Source organism: Anguilla rostrata, chromosome 3 (genome assembly GCF_018555375.3).
Source record: "Anguilla rostrata isolate EN2019 chromosome 3, ASM1855537v3, whole genome shotgun sequence".
Classification (NCBI taxonomy): domain Eukaryota; kingdom Metazoa; phylum Chordata; class Actinopteri; order Anguilliformes; family Anguillidae; genus Anguilla; species Anguilla rostrata.
The window spans coordinates 44,322,356-44,345,199 of record NC_057935.1 but is presented as its reverse complement, the minus strand read 5'-3'; the positions used below and the strand labels follow the sequence as shown (position 1 = coordinate 44,345,199).

The 22,844-nt window shown below is 45.3% G+C and overlaps 1 protein-coding gene across 9 annotated transcripts in view; it reads left to right on the top strand.

The window, feature by feature from the left end:
- LOC135250961 (zinc finger MYM-type protein 2-like) overlaps positions 1 to 22,844 on the top strand; it is a 36,485-nt gene extending 13,641 nt beyond the window's left edge. For 4 of the 9 annotated variants that reach the window (XM_064327840.1, XM_064327838.1, XM_064327841.1 and 1 more), the window contains 20 exons: positions 936 to 1,148; positions 4,654 to 4,822; positions 5,082 to 5,132; positions 7,022 to 7,137; positions 7,513 to 7,632; positions 8,029 to 8,179; positions 9,240 to 9,412; positions 9,596 to 9,761; positions 10,411 to 10,445; positions 10,569 to 10,710; positions 11,016 to 11,131; positions 13,060 to 13,225; positions 14,493 to 14,615; positions 15,707 to 15,819; positions 16,218 to 16,404; positions 17,050 to 17,201; positions 18,176 to 18,290; positions 19,932 to 20,174; positions 20,589 to 20,721; positions 21,019 to 22,844. In XM_064327840.1, coding sequence (XP_064183910.1) covers positions 936 to 1,148; positions 4,654 to 4,822; positions 5,082 to 5,132; positions 7,022 to 7,137; positions 7,513 to 7,632; positions 8,029 to 8,179; positions 9,240 to 9,412; positions 9,596 to 9,761; positions 10,411 to 10,445; positions 10,569 to 10,710; positions 11,016 to 11,131; positions 13,060 to 13,225; positions 14,493 to 14,615; positions 15,707 to 15,819; positions 16,218 to 16,404; positions 17,050 to 17,201; positions 18,176 to 18,290; positions 19,932 to 20,174; positions 20,589 to 20,721; positions 21,019 to 21,253 — 2,919 coding nt within the window. In that variant the 3' untranslated portion in view covers positions 21,254 to 22,844. The other 5 variants (XM_064327842.1, XM_064327844.1, XM_064327843.1 and 2 more) reach the window with 5 other exon arrangements.

Sequence of the window (22,844 nt, the reverse complement as noted above, 5' to 3'; positions counted from 1 at the left end):
TTGGCTGTAGTAGCCAGGTGTTCACACATTCAGTAAGGATGGTAAAACTGACCTGTAGAATGCAGGCACCAGTGTGTGCACAGAAGATACACAGTATACTGGCTTTACTGATAGCTGCTCCATGAGGCCATTTGCAGATGTGCGGGCTGCAGGCACCCAGTCCGCCAGTGGGGGTCACTAGAGAGCAGTTAGGTGCAGATTTCAACACCCTCCCTAACCCTGGGCAATGCTCCTGCCAATTGTGCCAAGCCATGTGGAGCTACCGGCCAAAGTCAGCACTGGCACAATCCGGAATAGTTCAGTTATCAATAAGTTATACTGTATGTCAGGATTTCTCAAGTATCTGGGGAAAGCATTGAGTCGTCTGTCCGTCTGAATTTTGAGAGCTCAAACTTAAGCCAGCTGCCAGAAATGAGCATGTAAATTCATGCAAAAACAATGTTCCAGAACTGGAGTATAATGGAATACTCTGTAATGACAGTCTTCCTTGGGTGCCATCTGGGTCTTATTATTGATGGAATGTTGGGAAACTATTTGCTATAATGTCACAAAAATAGTCTTCAGATCACTTTTAATTCGATTTAATGACTTTTCCCCCTCAGAGAACATTTATATATTGTTGACGTGATGTTGTTATCATAATATTCTTTATTGGCAGAAATAAAAGTTTTGATTACTCTGGCTACATTGAGTATTTGGAAGTGTGGACACCTGGGTCAATAAATCAATCAATTAATTATTTCATCAGTCTGGTATATGAAAAAATTCCAGCTTTAGAGACTACTACAAATGCTCAATGAGCAGCTATTAGATTCTAGAAACTGCTGTGTTTGGTTTGTACAAAAACTAGTGTACAAATGGAGTCCCCCAGGGCTCCTCATTGCTGGTCCCCTGAGTCCCTGACTTACCGAACCCCTAACCCCTCTGCTCCTCAGATTCGGCACGAGGTCAGCTTCAAGAACGTCACCCACAAGATCTGCAGCGACATGTGCTTCAACCGCTACCGCATGGCTAACGGGCTAATCATGAACTGCTGTGAGCAGTGCGGGGACTACCTGCCCAGCAAGGCCTCCGCCAACCACTTCCTGGTGATTGACGGCCAGCAGAAGCGCTTCTGCTCCCAGAACTGCGTCAGGGACTACAAGCAGGTCAGCCCACCTCCTTCCTGTGATGTCATCATCAACATTATCAGTACCTGGATTGTAAGGGTCTGATTCACAAGGGTCTCAGAGTGCAGGTGGTCGGATCTTGAGAGATTTTGTGGTGTTCTCACCTTACCGTCCTGGACCAGCACTTAGTGTGGCAGTTATAGGCCAGATCAGGCCATGCCTGCTTAAAGGGAAATGCCATTCTGGGTTTTTCTTTTATTTGAAGAAGAATAACTGTCCTCCTGATTAAAGTGAGCTCTCAGCCACTCTCTGCATGCAGTGAGTGCGGAGATATAGCCCCAAAGCTACTGCACATTTTCCGGTTTCCTGCTTTACTAAGGGCTATAGTGGAGTGGTCTCTGACAGTCTATGTGTGTCCATCAGACAACTTCAGACACAGGTGGACAAATCAAGCTGTGCTCAGTCCCACTCATTGCAGCAAACAGTAGGCATTGCAGCGCAGTTACCACGTGTACACCATCAGTCATCGTTTACCCAAGATGGCTCCGGGTCAGCTGCAAGTTCCGCTCTAACAGCAATGTGAGAAGCCGCCGCCTTACATCTTCATCTTATCTCCTTGGCCGTGTATTTGGGCTCAAAACAGTAGCCTTCAACTTCTGATTCCAGTAAAATCTCCTGAAAGGTGGAATCATCCAATGTATCAACCACAAAATCGTTGGAAGCTATTATATTTGAACAATAGGTAGCCAAAACTCATTGAGCCAAGTCCACTACACTAGCTAACTTTCAGGTTGATACTGTTTGCAGTTGGAACAGTTGCTACCCCGCCCCCCCCTCTCCAAGTTTGGTCAGTACCCCCATACACTAGTATGGGAGGTCAGAGGGCGGTATCTCCTATTTGAAATTACCCGCTCATTGTTGTTCTTAAAAAATGAGTAAGGGTATAGGTGTATATCATTATGATGTATACCTCTACCAAATTTGCGTCTGCTGCTGCTGCTATTTTTGTGCAGAGATTGCTTTGGCCAGACACTAAGAGACTAAATCAATCATGCCTTTATCTGTTAAATGAAGTTCATGTTGTTTTGTGGTGGAATTTCCCTTTTGTCATTGGTCAGGTTGTCGGAGGGCATTTTGCAAAGTGTTTTCCTGTTTGAACCACAGCATTCAATTCAGCCCAGCCTGAATGATGTGATTAGTTTGAAAGTATTGATTATTGTGTCCTGAAAGATGTGTGGGTTTATTGCCCCAAACTGCACTGCACTGCAGGCCAAAAGCAGTGCGTATACAGTACCTTGGAAAAATATTCAGACCCTTGAACAATTTTTACATTTTGTTGCTTTCAAACTTTCTTTTGTGACATTTTGAAATATAATCTACTCCAAACTTTTGCAAACAAATGCAAGTAAAACAGTTGATAAATACTGAAAATGAAATTAAAATGGAAATGCTTGAGTATTCCACCCCTACACTCTGGTAGCTGGAAATTACTGCAGGTGCCAAAAAAAAGAAAAATCACTTTAACAAACCTCTGGCCTCTGTCTGTGTACCATAAAAGTGGTTAAAATGATTTCAGTGTAAAAATCACCTGGTTTTGGCAGGATCATTAGTCTGTTAATGAATTTGATAGAGACATGCACAAATGAAGCCCAGGGAGCTTTCACAGCAAGAAGGGTACAAAAATATATAACAGCGTTTGGACATCCCAGTCAGCACTGCTGGGTCAACAGACGGAAGTGCAAACTGCATTGCACAATCCGAACCCTGCCTAGAAATGGCCGTCCCAGAGAACTCAGCGACTGAAGGAGGGGGAAGTTGGGGAGAGAAGGCAGTGTGAGGACAGTTTCCTTAAAACAGCTGTGGGGCTGAATGGCTGAGTGGAGAAAATGTGTGTGTGTGTGTGATGGGGCCCATCCTTCATCGCCCGCTTTAAATGCATTCAGCTTTCCCTTCCAGTGCCATTAAACAATAATTAAATGGGCCTGTGTGAGTAATGGTCATAAGTCGGTGTGTAATACATACCGTGTAATAACATGTAATTAAACGCGATGGATTTCATTTAAAATGGAGAAAAGCGGAGACGTTGGGGGAAAATAATGCTTGACCGGCGGGCGCGGCTGTTTGTGGGGAAGCAATGCGCGTGAAAGCTTTTGCTGTACTGAGGTGACTCATTCATTTTTCAGGCAATGAAGTCATGTAGGTAAAGCACAGTTTTGCAGTGGCTGGCTGCTTTCATGTCTGCAGAAAATGCATCTTTTCCCCTCATTTGAATATATTTCAGTTGGGGGCCGTGCGACTTACCGGGAAGTGTTTTTGCAGGTGCGCGTGAAGTGTGGCCTGCATGCACGAGCACGCTGTGAATACAGGCGAAGCTGTCGCTCTTTCGCTCTAATCCGTATGATTTTGCTTATTTACCACAATGTATACGTCTGTGTATAATGTATTTGCTTCCTTATACATCATCAAGATTACTGGCACTGGAGTATGGCTGCCAAAGGAAAATAAAACTAGCATTTCCGTAACTTCCTGGTTCCTTCTCGAGACAGCTGCTGCCCACGACAACAAGCCTGGTCTGTACGGCTGAGTGACAAGGAAGGAGCCATTACTTTAAAAAACTCATCACAAAGCCCACCTGCATGAATGTGGGCCAGCTGAAAATGCAAGAAAGACTTTTTGGTTGGCAGAAGGTGTCTCCACAAAATAGTGGTGCGGACTGAATACTTGGCAACATATTTCAGTTTTTGCTGTCTGTAATTTGTTTTCTGCAATAATTTAAGTAGGCGGTTTTATTGCACAGAGACAAATATTTAGACCTAGAAGACTCCCAGCTGGCCTTCAGCTTTGTTGCTTTAATGAAAATCATTCATTTTAAATGGTTCAATTCAACGAATTTGAGATTTGTCCATTTGCCGGTCATTCATCCAATCACGTAGGATTCTGTGGTTCTTTGGTTCCTTTTTATTCCTGCACCATTTTGTGTGCACCATATTCAAATGAATGAGCAGCTGAGATGAGACGCAGCCTCAAATGTTAAATCCATGCAGCAGAGACGATGAGTCTTATGACCGACCTGATGGCCTGATGGCGCTGTAGACTCTGAGTAGCGGTCGCATTCAGCCTGTTGAATGCTGCTCCCTTAAATGCTGCCTGAAAGCCACTGCCAATGGAATTCTCCATTGTGGTATGGTATGATCGAGTCCCATATCTGAGACCCTTTCACTTAGGTTAAACGTCTTGAATTTAGTCTTGGCAAGTTGGCTTTAACTGACGTTACCAAGGCTAGTGTTTCGAAAACTTGACGTTTCTATTCCTCCCTGACACCTGACGTCCTCACTCATTTTCATGCGTCTTAGTCTTGTGCTTTTATTCCATCACCAGCTGTGCTCACTGTTTAGGCACGGTTACGAGGTCACTTTGCCTCGACACTTCAGTGAATCAGTCATTAAATTGGCGAGATTAGCATTTGCTGTTAATGTAAAACAAGTGACGCTAGCTGTGCTCCTTGTTGTTCAAACGAGCCGATCTGCCTCTCTGTGTTTTCCAGACTCATGGGAAGATGACTCACTGCACCGGGTGCCGCGCCGCGTGCCGCTCGTTCGACGTGACGCACTGCATCGGGCCCAGCGGCGCCATGGAGCCGTACTGCTCCACTGCCTGCATGGCCAAGAACAAGAGCACTAGCAACGTAGTCAGCGCCATCACCAACACCGTCAGTAAGCACCGTCAGCGTTAGCACTGTTAGCACTGTCACTAACACCACCAGTAAGTCCGGCTGCGCTTCCAGTACCACCAGCATCACTAAACCAGCTATAAATTAAGTGGGGATAAGACTTGGAGGACCCGAGTTCACAGGTTGTGATTGAACAGTTGTTTGCACAGGTACAGCCCCTTCCAGTGTCTGCCTGATGGAATGTTCTATCTGATTCCGGCGAGATACCTCAGCACGACACATTCTATTCCTTTTCTATGTAGAGCAAGAGATCCAACCAGTCCCACCAGCCAACCAGCCCACCCAGTGCTGTGGTATGTCATTGCCATTGCGGCACTTGGTTAAAGTAATGTCGACCCTGTTAGCAAATTAATCTGATCAGCACAGCACACCTCGCTCACAAAATTTGGATCAAACTGTCAAACTAGGCATTGCAGATCAAATATGAACCCAGGTTCCGTATTTCCTGCATTTCCTGTTTCTCGCCTAAAATATTTTAGTGGACTGTTTAGGCCAAATAAGAAGAATGAGCTGGCTGCCATGTTGTTACGGTTTGAAAATGGGGAGCTGAACGAAAGGACCGCAGTCCATTTATCCGGTATTCAGGTATTCTGGGCTATGTCACTTGTTCATCATTTGGCCCTGTATTGATCCCATGGAGGCATCAGATGGAACCTGGTTGAATTATTTCCGTAGTACCACCCATCAAACAGACATTTTTCGGGGTCATGCATGTCCCCATGCGTCCTCACTGCATTGGGAGAGAACATACCTTGAGTTTGTACAGGTATAGCTACGCCCAGTATTTCCCAATATTTGTACAGGTATAGCCACAGTGTTTGAAATCATCTTACACATAGAAAACATAGCTCTATCAATGAAGGTGCCTGGTGCACATTTCCTGGATATACCTCTTGGCTGCCTGTGGGAATTAGCAGGAAGTAGTTTGCACCAATCACTGTTGGTGGACGGCCTATCTACTTTCTATGTATAAGGTGATGTCACGACTTTCTGATCTCTATTACATCTGTTTGCAATTAGGCTTTATAAATCCTGTAATGAATGGAGCTATGTTCTGTCAATCACTGTCATCTGAACCAGTCAAATAACTTCACTCTCCAGACCAGAACACTGTGACTCATTCAAATGAGAGACGCCCTGATGATTGCCGCCCTTGGTTTTTTATTGTGTCGCCTGTAATTCGGTTCTTGTTGAAAGCATAACAAGTTCATTGGCTGTGATTTGGTGCCTGTGGAGAGACCAGCCACAGTAACTTCTGTCCAGGTCAAAAACTTAAGTGAACGGAGTAGGATACAGTATTCTGACAATGAACAAAATTACAGTCAATCTTTAGCAAAACGTGCTGCTTAGGGAGCACTGTGTGCAATTAAGTGAAAGTATTTTGCACAAAACGGCAAGTTTTGACAACACAGTGTCTATCTCTGATAAAAGCCTTCAACCTGTGTGTGAGTCTGTGTGGTTCATGGTGAGTGTGTCTGATGTATAGTGAGTGTGTGTGGTGTGTAGTGTGTGTGTGATATATAGTGTGTGGTGTATGGTGATTGTGTGTTGTATAGTAAGGGTGATGTATAGTAAGTGTGGTATTTAGTGTGTGGTGGATGGTGACTTGTGGTGTATAGTGAGTGTGGTGTGTGGTGAGTGGTGTGTAGTGTGTGCGATGTACAGTGTGTGTCGTGTGTGATGTGTGGGGTATAGTGAGTGGTGTATGGTGAGTGTGTAGTGTATAGTGAGGGTGGTGTATAGTGTGTGTAGTGTATGGTGTGTGGTGTATAGTGAGGGTGGTGTATGGTGAGTGAGTAGTGTAGTGTGTGCGATGTATAGTGTGTGTCGTGTGTGATGTGTGGGGTATAGTGAGTGGTGTATGGTGAGTGTAGTGTATAGTGAGGGTGGTGTATAGTGTGTGTAGTGTTTGGTGTGTGGTGTATAGTGAGGGTGGTGTATGGTGAGTGTGTAGTGTATAGTGAGGGTGGTGTATAGTGTGTCGTGTGTGATGTGTGGGGTATAGTGAGGGTGGTGTATAGTGAGGGTAGTGTATGGTGAGTGAGTAGTGTATAGTGAGGGTGGTGTATAGTGTGTGTAGTGTATGGTGTGTGGTGTATAGTGAGGGTGGTGTATGGTGAGTGAGTAGTGTATGTTGAGTGTGTGTGTAGGTAAATGTATTTTTGTTTCCTCCTCTCCATAGCAGCAGAGCCCACTTGTCATTTCTGTAAGAGGAGTTCCCTGCCGCAGTACCAGGCTACGCTCCCTGAGGGCACTGTCTATAACTTCTGCAGCTCCAGCTGTGTAACTAAGTTCCAGGTACAGCCACGCCCGATCTGTTTGTACAGGTGTAGCCACACCCAGTTTGTCCCAATGTTCGTACAGGTATAGCCATGTCTAGTCTTTCCCGGTGTTTTTACTGGAATAGCCCCTCCAAGCCAATCACAGTGTTTGTACAGCTGTACTGTAGCTACGCCCAGTCTTTTCTGGTGTATATCCAGGTATAGCCACACCCAGTCTGTTTAAGTAGGTATATGCCTAATCTTTCACAGTGTTTATACAGGTATAGCCACGCCCAGTCTTTACCATTGCATGTAGAGGGGTTTTATTCAATAGTCATGAATATGAATACATCCTATATTATTCCCTCTCTCTCTCTCTCTCTCTCTCTCTCTCACACACACACTCTCTCAGAGTGCAAACATGCAGACCCTGAATGGGCAGACCGTGGCCTCCGCGCCCAGCGGAGTTCAGCTGAAATGCAACTACTGCCGGGGTGCCTTCAGCCTAAAGCCTCAGGTCCTGGAGTGGGAGGTGAGCCCGTTTCTAATGACAGTATAAGGCACTACTGATGTCATACCCAAGAGAGAAGGCAGGGAAAGCCACTGATTTTATCACGGACGAACCAGATGCTCATTCCTTGCACTCATCCTGTCCTCCTTTTTTGTCAACTACAGGCAGTTATGGCTAGTAACAGTTTCCAGACTCTGTACTGCACAGCATAATGAATTTTCAGAAGAAAGGAAGGGGTCACAATTTTCAGCATTATCTGATTAGCCTGTAACAATATCTGAGGCAGCGTTCACCCAGTTTCCCCCATTAACTCCCTCCACATTTGAACGTTCCCCCTGAACGATGGCCACATCTCCAAACGTCTTTTTGGGAAGGTCGGGAAATGTTCCACCGTGACTCCACTCTCTTTTCCTGTAGAATAAAGTGTATCAGTTCTGCAGCAAGACCTGCTGCGACGATTACAAGAAGCTGCACTGCATCGTGACCTTCTGCGAGTACTGCCAGGAGGAGAGGACGCTGCACGAGACCGTCAGCTTCTCAGGGGTCAAGAGGCCTTTCTGCAGTGAGGGTGAGAATCCCCCTGCTTTTGTTTCAGGCCGTGATTCTGGCCCGCATACACCAGTGCTGGTTCACTCCCACATCCGGCCTAATATTTACATATTTCTCATCTGATGTAGCGCATGACATTAATAATATCAGATCAAATAATGATTAAACCAGTGGCAACCAACCCTGTTCCTGGAGATCTAACTTGCCCTGTTGCATTTCATTTCAACTCTAATTCTGCACACTCTACTAATTAACGGCTCAACAAGATCTCTAGCTGTTGAATGAGGTGTGATTTTTTAGGGTTGGAGTAAAACCCAGGACGGTAGATCTCCAGGAACAGGGTTGGTTACCGCTGGATTTCACTAATTGAATAACATAGCAGACACTGAACAGAAGTTCCCATGGAATCCTGAAACGGATTTGGACTCTTGTGCAAAGTGTAATGATCAAAGGAGTGATGCCTGTGCTGCTTGTTTTAGTCCTGTATTGTTGTTGTACTCCACAGCCAGCAGGGTGCACTGTGTTCTTGTCTCCCCTGTGCTCCATTATTGAACTTCCTGTGCCTATCCACTAGATGGGGTGCTTGTACAAGAATCATTGCATTGAAGTTAGTCTTTTTGTACAGATCATGACAGTCATTATTGACAATAATGATTTTTTAAAATGTATTTTAGTGATTTATTTTGCAATACTTATTTTAAAATATCAGAGGGAAATTGCTCGAGACAAATTTACTACCTCCATTTACTTACTACCATTGCAATGGAATGCATATTTGTAAGTTGAGAATAAAATTCTTTGTATCATATCTTGACACTGTGTTTATTGGCAAATAGGCTAAGCATTGAGACTTTGTTATGATAGTGAAACTTTGGTACTGATGTGCACTGTTATGGGCGCATGCATTATCCATGCGAGTGGTGCCGCACGACTAGGATGCATTCTAAAAATAGATTTTTCCCAATGCTTGGAATCAATTTGGCATCGATCACTCGATCTGTGAAATAATTGAAAATCTCCATCCTTATTAAGTATATCAGATGCGTGTTTGATTGTGTGTCTGTTGGTATTTGCTGCAGGCTGTAAGCTGCTGTACAAGCAGGACTTTGCGCGGCGACTGGGTCTGAAGTGCGTCACGTGCAACTACTGCACCCAGATGTGCAAGAGAGGCGTGACCAAGCAGGTGGACGATGTGCAGCGGGACTTCTGCAGTGAGGCCTGTGCGAAAAAGTTCAACGACTGGTACTACAAAGTGAGGGCGCCCCCGTGTGGACGCACCCTGCATCGCTGCAGTGTTCGACCCATCCTTACTGACTTACTGTAGTAGGGTACATACAACAGTGAATGTGCCTGTAGAGAGAGGTGTGTAAGCATACGTGTGTGTGTGTTTGTGTGTTTGTGTGTGTGTGTGTGTGTGTGTGTGTGTCTGTCCCAGGCATTGCGCTGTGACTGCTGTAAGCTGCAGGGGAACCTGACGGAGTCGGTGCAGTGGAGAGCTGAGATGAAGCACTTCTGTGACCAGCAGTGTCTCCTGCGTTTCTACTGCCAGCAAAACCAACCCAACCTCTGCACTCAAAAGGGCCCTGAGAACATGGCCCTGGGTACGTACCTCTCCTCTGGCCCCTGAGGGAGGGAAAGGAGCCTGTCTGTGAGGGAAAGGAGCCCATCTGTGAGGACAAGGAATGTGTCTGTGAGGGACGAGAACCGGTCCGTGAGACCTTATCTGTGAGAGACACTGTCTGTGAGGGAGAGAAACCTGTCAGTAAAGGAGCGGAACCCATCTGTGAGGACAAGAAACCTGTCTGTGAGGGAGATTAACCTGTCTGTGAGGGAAGGGAACCTGTCTGTGAGACCCTATCTATGAGATATACTGTCTGTGAAGGACTGGAACCCGTGTGTGAGGGAGAGAAACCTGTCTGTGAGGGAGAGGATCTTGTCTGTGAGAGATCCTGCTTGTAAGAGACTGTGAGGGAGAGGAACGTGTCTGTGAGCAAAGTAAGCTGTGAAATGGTAAAGTAAAAAGAGGGCTGCACTTGATGGTGATTCTTCCTTTCTCCTTAACTGGACAGTACATGTTTCTCAGTCATAGTTGTAAACCTCCACACACTGGCATCTAAATTAGTCTGTAGCTCTTATGTTTTGAAAGAAGGTGGTCTCACTGTAAATCTCTAGGACAGAAACTCAACCATCTGTTTGGCTGCTTGTGGGGTCTTCCCATTTCCTGTCTCTGATGCTGTTGTCGATTTACAGGGTATGGAGCACAGCTGACAGCAGCCAAAACCACGGTGAGACCTTCACAGGCCTTCACACACACCACCTACATTGACAGGCTTAATATGGTAATGAAACACAAACCCTGACTTCTGCACTCCCTCTCTCATTCTCTCAATCTCCCATTTGCCCTGTAGATATTCAACCAGGCGGTTGTGTCATCATTTGCTGGAGGGATGTTGAAAGATGTGAAGAACAAGGCGGTGCTCTGCAAACCCCTCACCATGACCAAGGCCACATACTGCAAACCACACATGCAGAGCAAGCACTGCCAGACAGGTATACCCGTGAGCACATACTCATATACACACACACACACACACACACACACACACACCTCATACCCACACACACACATGCCTCTCATACACACACGCACACACACACACACACCTCATACCCACACACACACACACACGCCTCTCATACACACACACACACACAGCTCATACATACACACACAGACACACACAGTCTTACCCACATGCATACTCTGTTCTAGCTGTACTATTGAATTTACTCTGTGCCGCTTCATCATGTCTGACTCCTGCTTGTGTGTGCGCATGTGTGTGTGTCTCCTGCAGAGGAGTTGGTGAAGAAGGAGTATGTTCCCGTCCCCATCCCTGTTCCAGTTTACGTTCCTGTGCCCATGAACCTGTACACGCAGGCCACGCCCACCTCTGTCACACTACCTGTCCCGGTAAGCGGTCCCTCTGTCAACCTACCAGCGCAGTACAGTCAGACCGCGTGCATGTGCACAGACTATGGGTACACACACCCACCAACTATGGGTGCACACACACACTAACTATGGGTGCACACACACAGACATCCTGAAATGTACTGTTGGAGATGTTCAGGCCATTCTATCAGGTGATTATCCTGGTCCAGAAGGCATTATCTGTATGAATTGTGTTATCAAACATAAATATGGAAACACTTTTAAAATTATTTTTAAAGATGCCTGGGTGTATTTATATATTGTGTTCTTTCTGTGTATTTAGCTATTTTTATAACATATTTATTAAGATACTCTTTTTTTAGTTTATCGTACATAACGTGTATGAATTTAATAAGTAATAATAAGTATGAGTACGTATATACACAGTTGAGTCACAGAATTATTTTATGTCAGTAATCATGGCTTTCAACCAAGAAATAATGTGATGTTATTTGTGAACAATGTGGTAAGCAGACCTTTTTGAGCACGTTCTTTTGGCTGAAAAGCACTTATGTCAAAAAGTTGTTTTTTTAAAAAACTTTTTTAATATGAAGAATGAACAGTTGTTGTGATTGGTTGAAGAGTGTTGGTTTTGGATGAAGTAGATATTGACCAGTGGGGAGAATTGGCAATAAGGAACTTGGGACTGGAAAAGGAAATGATGAAATATGGAAAATAAGTTTTGAGCTTTATTGTGGAGTTTTGTGAAGTTGTATTAGAACCTTGTGTTTCCATGAGGTCAGTAGGTTATGTTTGTAAGGAGTGAGTCTGGTCAATCGTATTATTTCTGTGGGAAACCCTGTAAAGCGGTGGTTCCCAACCTCAGTCCTGGGGACCCCCTGGTTTTCTCCAACCACAGTTGCAATCCCAGAATTTTAAAATTTTTTTTAATTAGATGGTTTCCTTGTTTAGGAATTATTTTCCCTCCTAAGCCACATTATGTCAGAAATAGCTATGCATGCCATAAAGTATAGTGTCCATCCATTATCTATACCTGCTTATTCCTGGTCAGGGTCATGGGAGATACTGGAGCCTCTCCCAGCATGCATTGGGCGAGAGGTAGGAATACACCCTGGACGGTTTTCCAGTCCATCACAAGGGTGTCCTGTTCCTGCCGTGCTTATAGTGCTACTGTACATTGCAAATAATTGCATAAAAAGAGGTAACAAAATAATTTAACTTAATCAAATTAAAGACTGAAGTGAATCATTAGTCTCCTAATTGGTATGGACACAAGTGTGGACACATGGTCACTAAAGCTAACAATTTGGCAGATACTGTATAATTCAAAGACAAAGCAAATGATAATGTGCCAAGCCTGCACAGTTAATCATTTAAACACTTTGACAGAACTTAAACACATACGTTCAGCAACCTAAATTAGGAGCCTATTGAGTGCGAGCCATTCCCTGCCAAGGAATAACTCACTAGATGGCAATTCTGCCATCCCGGTCTATGAAACTGAATTAAATTCCTTATAATATCTTTCGGTGAAGCTGTTTGATGTGTGATGTTAAGAGTCCCACGGGTGACCAGGCGTCCCTCTCCTGGTGAAACTGCGTGAGGTGTGGGTTGGTGTTCAAATTCTTGTTGAAGACCAGTCCCACTATCTTCCACTGAAGCTGGTGCTGAAAGTCTCGTGGCTGACCAGTCATCTCTTTTCCACTGAAGCTGGTGTTGATGGTCTCATTGGTGACTGTTCCTCTCCCTCTCTAACCGAAGATGGGGTTGAAAGTTTCATGGGTGACTATTTCTCTCTCTCCCACTGAAGATGGGGTTGAAAGTTTCATGGGTGACTATTTCTCTCTCTCCCACTGAAGATGGGGTTGAAAGTCTCGCGGGTGACCGGTCCTCTCCCACTGAAGCTGCTGTCGAAAGTTTTGGGTGACCAGTTGTTCCTCTCCTAGGTGCCCGTGCCAGTGTTCTTGCCCACCACCCTGAGCAACGCGGAGCAGATCCTGCACACCATCTCTGAGCTGAAGACCAAAGTCCCTGCTGACCCTCTGGAGGCAGACCTGCTCACCATGGCCGAGATGATCGCAGAGGCCGACGATGAGAAACCCAGCCTCACAGGTAGGGGGCGCCATCGCCCACAGGCCTTACCTGTGTCCCCTTGCTTGTTCACATGCGCAGTTTTACCTCACGGGTGAAGTTAGGCTTTGAGAGCAAAGGCATAGCATAACAAAATGACACGGTATACTTGATGGACTTTTGAACACAGGGTTTCCACTTGTCGTGTCGAGGAACCGACAGAATTCAAAATCCAATCTTTAATTTGTAGAAAACAACTTTACGAGGGAAAAGACACCAAAGCAGCAAGCTCTTCAGAAAAGTTAGACTTTATTTGCACAGGTGCACAAAGCCAGATCAATTCTGCAGAATTGAAACTCGATTGTCAGTTTTACATTCATTTTATACACAAATATACCCCACAACTCCCCTTAACACATTTCTTAAAATACCAGCCATCTGTCCTTAGCACCACAATGATTTTAATTTCCTGCTCTTGGGTCGGCCTGACCTTCTTGGCACCACAATGATTTTCTGTTCTTAGATGATAACGTTATTGTGGAATGTTACCCCAACTTTCCCTTAAACAAAAATTAGTCTTTATTCTGTAATGTTTCTTTAAGCATACAAGTTACAGAATGTATAGCCTCCTGTAATTTTCCATTTATATTCAGTTTACATAAGGGTCACTGTAAAAATATTAGTCTTCTAGCACTTTTATTTGGCATTAGCGTTTTGTTAGTTTTGGAAAAATATTAGTCTTCTTGCACTTTTATTTGGCAATAGCATTTTCTGCTGAGTGAGTAAGTGTGGTTTTTTTTAAGCCTTCTGCGTTTGCTTTTTTTTCTACAGTGGATACTGTGGTTTCTTGCGTTTCCATAAGCTTAGCTGCAGCTACTGATATAGGTTTATTGGATTACATATTTATTATATGAGTGTATAGTTATACATGTGATATATTTTTATCATGAAGCATCGAGAATTTGGAGGAAACAGTTTGATCAACATTGATGGGAATACCCTAACTTTAACATGTGACGTCATCTCAATCATGGGGAGTCTCAAAATTTTCCTACACACTCTCCCTCAAAAATCCTCCAGTTTATCAGTTAAAGTAATACAGCCACTGGTCCGAAAGGGATGGAATAGCCACGTTTTTTGTTGCTTTATTGACGGTCCACAATACTCAAACTCAAACAATAAAAACACACCGTACCGTTTTTAGTTGTTCTTCAGAATGGGTTTGTGTAAGTCCTGTTGTATGATGGTTCTTGAATTAGTGGAGCACTGTAAATGAGTGGACCCTGCTTTCTGCTGTTTGCCATTTGAGGTGTGAAACGTGAACGTGTGGAAAAAGAGGACATAAAGAGTGAGAGTGAGGAAGAGGAGGGGCAGGAAGGAGCAGATAACTCCTACCAACACGAATTGGACCTGGAGGAGGACTTCCCCCAAGGTACGGTTTGGAAGAGCCCTCCTTTTCCGTGGCCCATTAACCAGCATTGCCCCTGTCTAAAGAGCAACACAAGCCCAGGCACTTTACTGACTACTAAGTGTGGAAAATCGCTGTGCTATAACATGGTGAATACCTGTGGTCTGTTTTATAACATGCTGTGGCACTGGAGAAAAGGGCTGTGGCACTTTGTTTTAGCATGAGAAATATCTCTGGTCTGTGTTCTAACAGTGGAGAATATCTGTTATAGCACAGTGATTATCTCTAGTCTGCTATAGTATATTACTTTCGAGAATCTTTTTTATAACACAATGTATGTCTGTGTTATAAGATATTAACATCTCTGCTCTGGGTTATAAAAGGATGTAGAGCTCTGTTATAATATGATGAATAATGAACATCTCCTCAGTATGTTAACTGCCCAGCTGCCATTGTCTCATGTTGTGCTCTGACACTGGTGGGGGTGGAGGGGGGGATGGGTTGATCTTGTATAACGGTAGCCAGTCACAAGGGTTTGTGGGGAGCGGTACAGTAGTTCAGATTAAAATTCCTCGGTCGCTATTTCGGGCTGTCACCAGCGGTATCGGGCTTGGGGATTTGGTTTGGTGTATTTATACATGAATGTAAGTAGTGTCAAGGGCCGAGGGGAGTCTGACACTCAGCGGGCTCTCACCTTGCAGACTGACGGCTTGCTGCTTTTGATCTGGCATACGGAAGAGCTGCTGTCGGGTTCACATGGCTCAGATCACCAATAAGCATACTGACATTTTTTTAAATTTAGGTATGCCTTACAGTAATAAATGGTATGATCACTATTAGCATGTTAATGCTATCCTTTTTTACATGATTAAATGTAAAGATAATAGTGCAATTAAAAGTCGAAAATATGTCTGTATTTCACTTCGTTTAATATTTAAGCATTCAAAGTTCCATGCCCCTGTATGTAAGTAGGAATACTATTGTCGGGGCCCACACAGCCTTTAGTGGACAACAAGCCACCAGTGCTGTAGGGTGTGGTCATGCCTCAAGCCTCAATGCTTTATGGTTCATTCATGAAACCCAGTGCTCCCTCTCTCACCTTCTCTCTGCTGTAGCTCCTGTTCTGCTCCCTGCCGTTGAGGGTTTGGAGACTGAAATGGGACTTGCCCTGCCTTTGGGTCCGGAGGCGATTAAAGAGGAGAAGCCTCGGCCCTCGGTCAGAAAGAAAGTGAGACTCGAATGCAAGGGGCCAGTCTTGGCTCTTAATTGTTTAGTTAGTTAAGCATTTACTTGTTCTGATGTTTTTTTGAAGAAGTCATGAGCTACAGATGTACCCTCAGTGTAAATGTTCTACTACAGTCTGATATAGGAGTGTATCAGTATTCATGTTTAAAAATTAGGCCAGAATAATTGGTTTGAACAAAAACCAGTATACATGCTGGCCCTCCAGGAGTGGAGTTGTGTACCCCTGGTGTAATTAGAGATAATGAGAAAGAGAGGGATATAGGAATTGTTTCAGTGGGTTGATTGTTTTGAGGATGCCAGTCAGCAATAAAACAGAAATTAAGCCATAACCCAAAGAGGTGGATTCATTTAAGGATGTTCGACTGTACCCCCTTTGATCAGGGACACAAGAGGAGGGCAGTGGAGAGGGATGCCCCATCAGACCCCACACCTGAAGCCCTACCAGAGGGAGAAGGAAATCCCTGTTCCTTCCCCCTAAAGGCCAGGTATGGGCTGAACGCCTGGAGGAGATGGGTTCTGACCTCAACTGAAAAACCCCTGGATGAAAAAGGCAAGGATCAGTTGAGGGGTAAGTGGATCGCATGTAAGACCAGTGTACAAACTCTAAACAATCTGGATTATGGCCCTGGTTTATTCCAGTGATGGTCTGGATGGCCATTAACTGAGCTCCAAGCTGATGTATCAGAAACAGTACATCACTCTGTCAATGATGTACTGTTTGAGTCAACTGAAGGAATTCCCCTCTACCACAAAGCTTTCAAGATTTGGTATAGGGTGATGAAACCTGTTTCTGGAGACCTGTGTGCACATGAACTCTTGCTCTGACTTTCAATGTGAATGTTGAAGTCTGGCTCTGATGTGTTGTGTAAATCAACAAATCTGGCTCTGAAGTCCTGTGTGAATGATGAGATCTTGCTCTGATGTTTAGTCTTGAACTGCAGATCTGAAGCCCTTTGTGAATGTTAAAATCTGGCTCTGAAGCCCTGTGTGAATGATGAAATCTTGCTCTGAAGTCCTGTGTGAATGATGAAATCTTGCTCTGATGTTTAGTCTTGAACTGAAGCTCTGTAAATGTTGAAATCTTGTTCTGAAGCCCTGTGTGAATGATGAAATCTGGCTCTGAAGCCCTGTGTGTATGTTCAGATCTGGCTCTGAAGCCCTGTGTGAATATTCAGATCTGGCTCTGAAGCTGTCTGCCGTGGCCTGTTTGCAGTTAAGCCGGTACGGTTGAAGAGGAGCTTGCTGTCCCTTAGCGTGGCGGAGCTGAACTGCGGCCTCGCCCGTTTCGTTAGTGAGGTGCGCCGGCCTAATGGGGAGAGCTACGCACCCGACAGCATCTTCTATCTCTGCCTAGGCATCCAGCAGGTCTGTCACCAAGGAGACTCTGTCTCTCATCTCCGTGTCTGTCTAATTTCTTGCCTGATGAATGGACTCTCCAGTCTGAAAACTGTCTAAACATTAAGTTGAGAACTCCTAGGTGGGTCATCCTGCTCAGGCGCTGTTCTAGTGACCCACGGTCCGGTGTGGAACCTGGACCTTGGCAGGACAAACTGGCCGATTGGTGCTAGCATTGCCCAGAGACGGGAGAATTTTGGTCGACCAGGACGACAGTGTGTTATCATGCACTAGCAGCCCCGTCCGGTAGATCTGACACCCACGGTCGGGCCTGTCGAGCTGCATGTGAAATGCTGTCCTCAAACCCATGCCTGTGCGAGTCCCACTTGTAGTGTGCAGTGTGATAAAAAGCGGAAGCTCTGGTCACATGCTTGGGAGGAGAGCAAATGATTGTCTGCGCTCTCCTGAATCCATAGCAACACTGACGCTGATAAATAAGAATGGGTATTCCAAAAAGTGGGAGAAAAATACTTTTTAAAGGTTAAAGTAGTCTTTTTGTGTCTTCTGATGAATGTCTGTGAATGGGTCAAAGACAATAACAGAGTACAATAACTAAGGCAGCACCAGAACCTTTCAGATGCTGGAGTTATGGAGGGTGGATGGAATATAGGGCCAGTAGTTTACTTTATAGTGGTCTCTGTTAGAATGTGCCAACATTAAAATTTCATATTACTATTTTTAACAAAATAGCAGAATTCAGAAGTAAATACACTATAAACAGTTTTTCAATAAAATCACATGCAGCTAATCAAAGTAAATGTAAACATTTTGGCCTGCTTTTAAACAAAGCAACAACTGTGCAGCTTATTCAGAAAAAATGTCAACATTTTGACCCACTTTTAAACCAAAAATAATCAATTATCGTCCCATCCCTAGTCTCTGTTGACTCAGTGGAATTATTTACTTTATTTATTTATTTATTTGGGATATTTATTTTTTGTTAGCATCTGCGTGACAATGGAAGAACAGATGACATCTTCAGTGACCCCGCCTACCACCGCTTTGGACAGGAACTAAACAAAGTCTTGAAGGGCTGGCAGCCTACTGTTCTTCCTGATGGTACAGTATGCCTCCTTTCCTGCCTCAGTTCCTTTCTTTCTTTCTGTTTGTACACCAAGGCTAGGTTGCAGTCAGGTTAAACACAGCATGACAGGACTTCACCATTCTCTGCAGTGGGTTTGCATGCTCTCTGTGGGCCAGGTTGGAGGAGTTGGCTGTCACTGACCCTGTATCTCAGTCCCTGAGTCTGTTACTGATTGTCTATGACCCTCTGTCTCAGTCTCTGACTCTGTGACTGTCTATGACCCTCTGTCTCAGTCTCTGACTCTGTGACTGAATGTCTATGCCCCTGTGACTCACTCTTTGGCTCTGTGGATGTCTGTGACACTGTAACTCAGTCTTTGACTCTGTGACACTGAGACTCAGTCTCTGACTCTGTGACTGTCTGTGACACTGAGACTTAGTCTCTGACTCAGTGACTGTCTGTGACACTGAGACTTAGTCTCTGACTCAGTGACTCTGACTCCAGGCTCCCTCTGGGGTTGGGTAGAGGAGCAGGCTGTCTGACTCTGTGACTGTCTGTGACACTGAGACTTAGTCTCTGACTCAGTGACTCTGACTCCAGGCTCCCTCTGGGGTTGGGTGGAGGAGCAGGCTGTCTGACTCTGTGACTGGCTATGATTCAGTCTGACTCAGTGATTCTGATTCCAGGCTCATTCTGGGGTCAGGTGGAGGAGCAGGCTGTCTGACTCTGTGACTGGCTATGATTCAGTTTGACTCAGTGATTCTGATTCCAGGCTCATTCTGGGGTCGGGTGGAGGAGCAGGCTGTCTGACTCTGTGACTGTCTGTGGCACTGTGACTCAGTCTCTGACTCTGACTCCAGGCTCCCTCTGGGGTCAGGTGGAGGAGCAGGCTGTCTGACTCTGTGACTGTCTGTGGCACTGTGACTCAGTCTCTGACTCTGTGACTCTGACTCCAGGCTCCCTCTGGGGTTGGGTGGAGGAGCAGGCTGTCTGACTCTGTGACTGGCTATGATTCAGTCTGACTCAGTGATTCTGATTCCAGGCTCATTCTGGGGTCAGGTGGAGGAGCAGGCTGTCTGACTCTGTGACTGGCTATGATTCAGTCTGACTCAGTGATTCTGATTCCAGGCTCATTCTGGGGTCAGGTGGAGGAGCAGGCTGTCTGACTCTGTGACTGGCTATGATTCAGTCTGACTCAGTGATTCTGATTCCAGGCTCATTCTGGGGTCAGGTGGAGGAGCAGGCTGTCTGACTCTGTGACTGGCTATGATTCAGTTTGACTCAGTGATTCTGATTCCAGGCTCATTCTGGGGTCGGGTGGAGGAGCAGGCTGTCTGACTCTGTGACTGTCTGTGGCACTGTGACTCAGTCTCTGACTCTGACTCCAGGCTCCCTCTGGGGTCGGGTGGAGGAGCAGGCTGTCTGACTCTGTGACTGTCTGTGGCACTGTGACTCAGTCTCTGACTCTGTGACTCTGACTCCAGGCTCCCTCTGGGGTTGGGTGGAGGAGCAGGCTGTCTGACTCTGTGACTGTCTGTGGCACTGTGACTCAGTCTCTGACTCTGTGACTCTGACTCCAGGCTCCCTCTGGGGTTGGGTGGAGGAGCAGGCTGTCTGACTCTGTGACTGTCTGTGGCACTGTGACTCAGTCTCTGACTCTGTGACTCTGACTCCAGGCTCCCTCTGGGGTCGGGTGGAGGAGCAGGCCCTGTGGAGCTGCAGCCAGCTGGGCCAGGACTCCCCCGCCGCCCTGCTGCGCTCTCTGGTCTACCTCAACACCAAGTACTTGGGCCTGAGGACCGTGGAGCAGCACCTACGCCTCTCCTTCAGCAACGTCTATGGCCTTCGCAAAATGAACCCCTACACCAAGGAGCTCTCCATCTGCCTCCGCATACCTTCCATCTCACCGGAACAGCAAGGTACCAGCCCCATCTCACACCTTCCCACAGGAACCACAGCCTGCCAGCCTTTCTGCTGAACCTTGCTGTTTTAAGGGCTCTTTTCTTGAGGAATGAAAATTATAATGACAGCTGCTAATATGAAGAGAATGCACACTTTCAAGGGAACTGTTCTCATATGAGAACAGGAAGTACCATGTATTTTGTCTCCTATTTTTTTACAGAATCCCTGGACTTTGTTTGCTAAAGGATGCTATCGTGTCAGCTTGCTTGCCAAACTGATTACATCACCTGTTTTGCTTGGTATCAAAATCTGCTTTAGTTTTTTTTAAATCCAGTTTAAAATACCCCACCCTATATTCTCTCATTTTGGTCAGCATAGAACCTTTTGGTTTGGATGATTTTTTCTTTATTGAATCTTATCTTTGTGAGCAGTAAAACCAGGGACAAGGAAGAGAAAACGCAAAGAGGAAGACGATGATCCAGACTATTCCCCAGACAATGACTCAGGGAGCTGTCCGGTGAAGAAGAATGAGTGTCTTTTATATGAGCTCTACCTCTCCAAGTGGTGAGTCCCATTACACAACAAACGTTCCTGCGTTTCCCATAATTTAGGACTAGGACTAGGACTGCATTTCCCATACTGTATAGCTTTTACCTAGGGCTATAGAGTGTTACAGTTAGTAGCCCTACAACCCAGATACAAGTTTGCATTTTTAGCCATGGGTTCCCTTGCCAAGATTTCCAATGCTTTTGATTTATGCAGAAAATAAGGTCTGTGGTTAATATAAGCCTAAGAGAGTTTCACGTTTTGTTCTATGACATATATTACACACGTTGAATTTGTTTTGCTGTGTCTACACAGCCCAGCAGCTCTGAAGCACAGGACGGATGTGTTCTACATGAAACCAGAAATCTCCAGCAGTTCAGATAGCCCCCTCTGGTACAGCTCCACCCCCTTAGAGAACACCGCCCTGGAGAGCATCCTCACCCGAATCCTGCTGATTAAGGATATCTACAACAGACGGGACCCTTTGGAGGAGGAGGGGGAGGAAGAAGAAGAGAGGGAGGAGGAAGAGGCCAAGGACAGCAAAGAATAGCATCAGTCCCTCTCCTCCTTCTGGGAGCTCAATCTCAGCAGTACTGCACAATGCTCCCCGCTATTTAACCTCCAGCAAACTGATATCCAATCAGTGCTAAACCAGCAGCTGTCGGGGTTGGGAGGAAGGTCGGTCTCTCTCTCTCTCTCTCTCTCTCTCTCTCTCTCTCTCTCTCTCTCTTGTGCAGTGGAGTGGGGTGGAACTTGAAAGACAGTTTATGGCTGTTGTTTTTTTTTTTGTTCCTTCACCCTCCCCTTCTTCTTCAGCTTTGGGCAAATGCAGACCCCTGATGTAGCATCTGTCACTACGCCCGATTGGAGGAACTTTGTGTGTGTAAATACTTTGGGAAAAGGGAGGAGGAAAGCGGAAGTGGTTTGATGCTGAGACTCTTAAATTCTCGTTTATAAAGGCCCTTTATTTATTACTGATTGGTTTGGATTTTTTGGAGGCTGGGGTTTCCCAGAATGCCCCATGGGACGTAGAGCATCTGAGTGGGAATGTGCCATGTGTACCTTTTCTTTCCTCCTATGAACATTAAACCTGCAGCTACTGTAAACTACAGCCCCACTGTGTCTCTTCTCTCCTCTCTGTTGTATGTGTGTGCATAAGTGTGTGTGCACCTGTCTGTGTGTGCATATCTGTGTGTCTGCATCTGTGTATGTGTGTGTGTGTGTGTGTGTGTGCGCATATCTGTGTGCATCTGTGTGTGTGTCCGCTTATCTGTGTCTGCATCTATGTATGTGTGTGTGTGTGTGTGTGTGTGCGCATATCTGTGTGCATCTGTGTGTGTGTCCGCTTATCTGTGTCTGCATCTGTGTATGTGTGTGTGCACAAATCTGTGTGCCTGCATCTGTGTATGTGTTTGTGTGTGCATATCTGTGTCTGCATCTGTGTATGTGTGTGTGTGTGTGCATATCTGTGTGTGTGTTTGTGCATTTGTGTGCACATATCTGTGTGTTTGCATTTGTGTGTGCGTGTGCGTACGTGTTTATGGCTGGGGTGATTTCCACAACTGCTTCTTCATAGCTGACTTGTCCTGCAGGAAGAACAGGCTCTTTAAGGTATTCAAACAGATGGATTTAAACTGCTGGTGGTGTTTCTGAAATGGACAGTGCTCAAAGTCAGCTTTATTTTTCAGGTATCTTTAGTGGTCACTGAAAAGGGGGTGCTAATACCATGCTGTGTTGGGCTGCCACAACGGTGTGTGGCTGTGGGTCTCACATTGGCCCCCTGCACCTGGTTTTATCACATATAACAGTGTGTGATGTCTCCACGATATTATGGAAACACCACAGGAACAAACATTGCAGTTTGTGGAGTACTGTGCACAGCCTTCAGGTTTTACTGTGCTCCCACATATCAGCCATTTTGGCTCCTGATAAGCTCTTTCCGTTGCTGAAGATGAAATTGACGTCAGATGCTCTTAAAATTAATTTGAGTATTATTTCCGTTTCGTTTTATTTATGAGTCGGGGGGTAATTTTAATGCATTTTGTTTTTTAAAAAGGTGCTTGTTTTTGATATTTGCTTTCTTTTCTGTTGTAGACTATATGTTGTTTTTTATATGACAATAAACTGCAGTGAGTACTTGA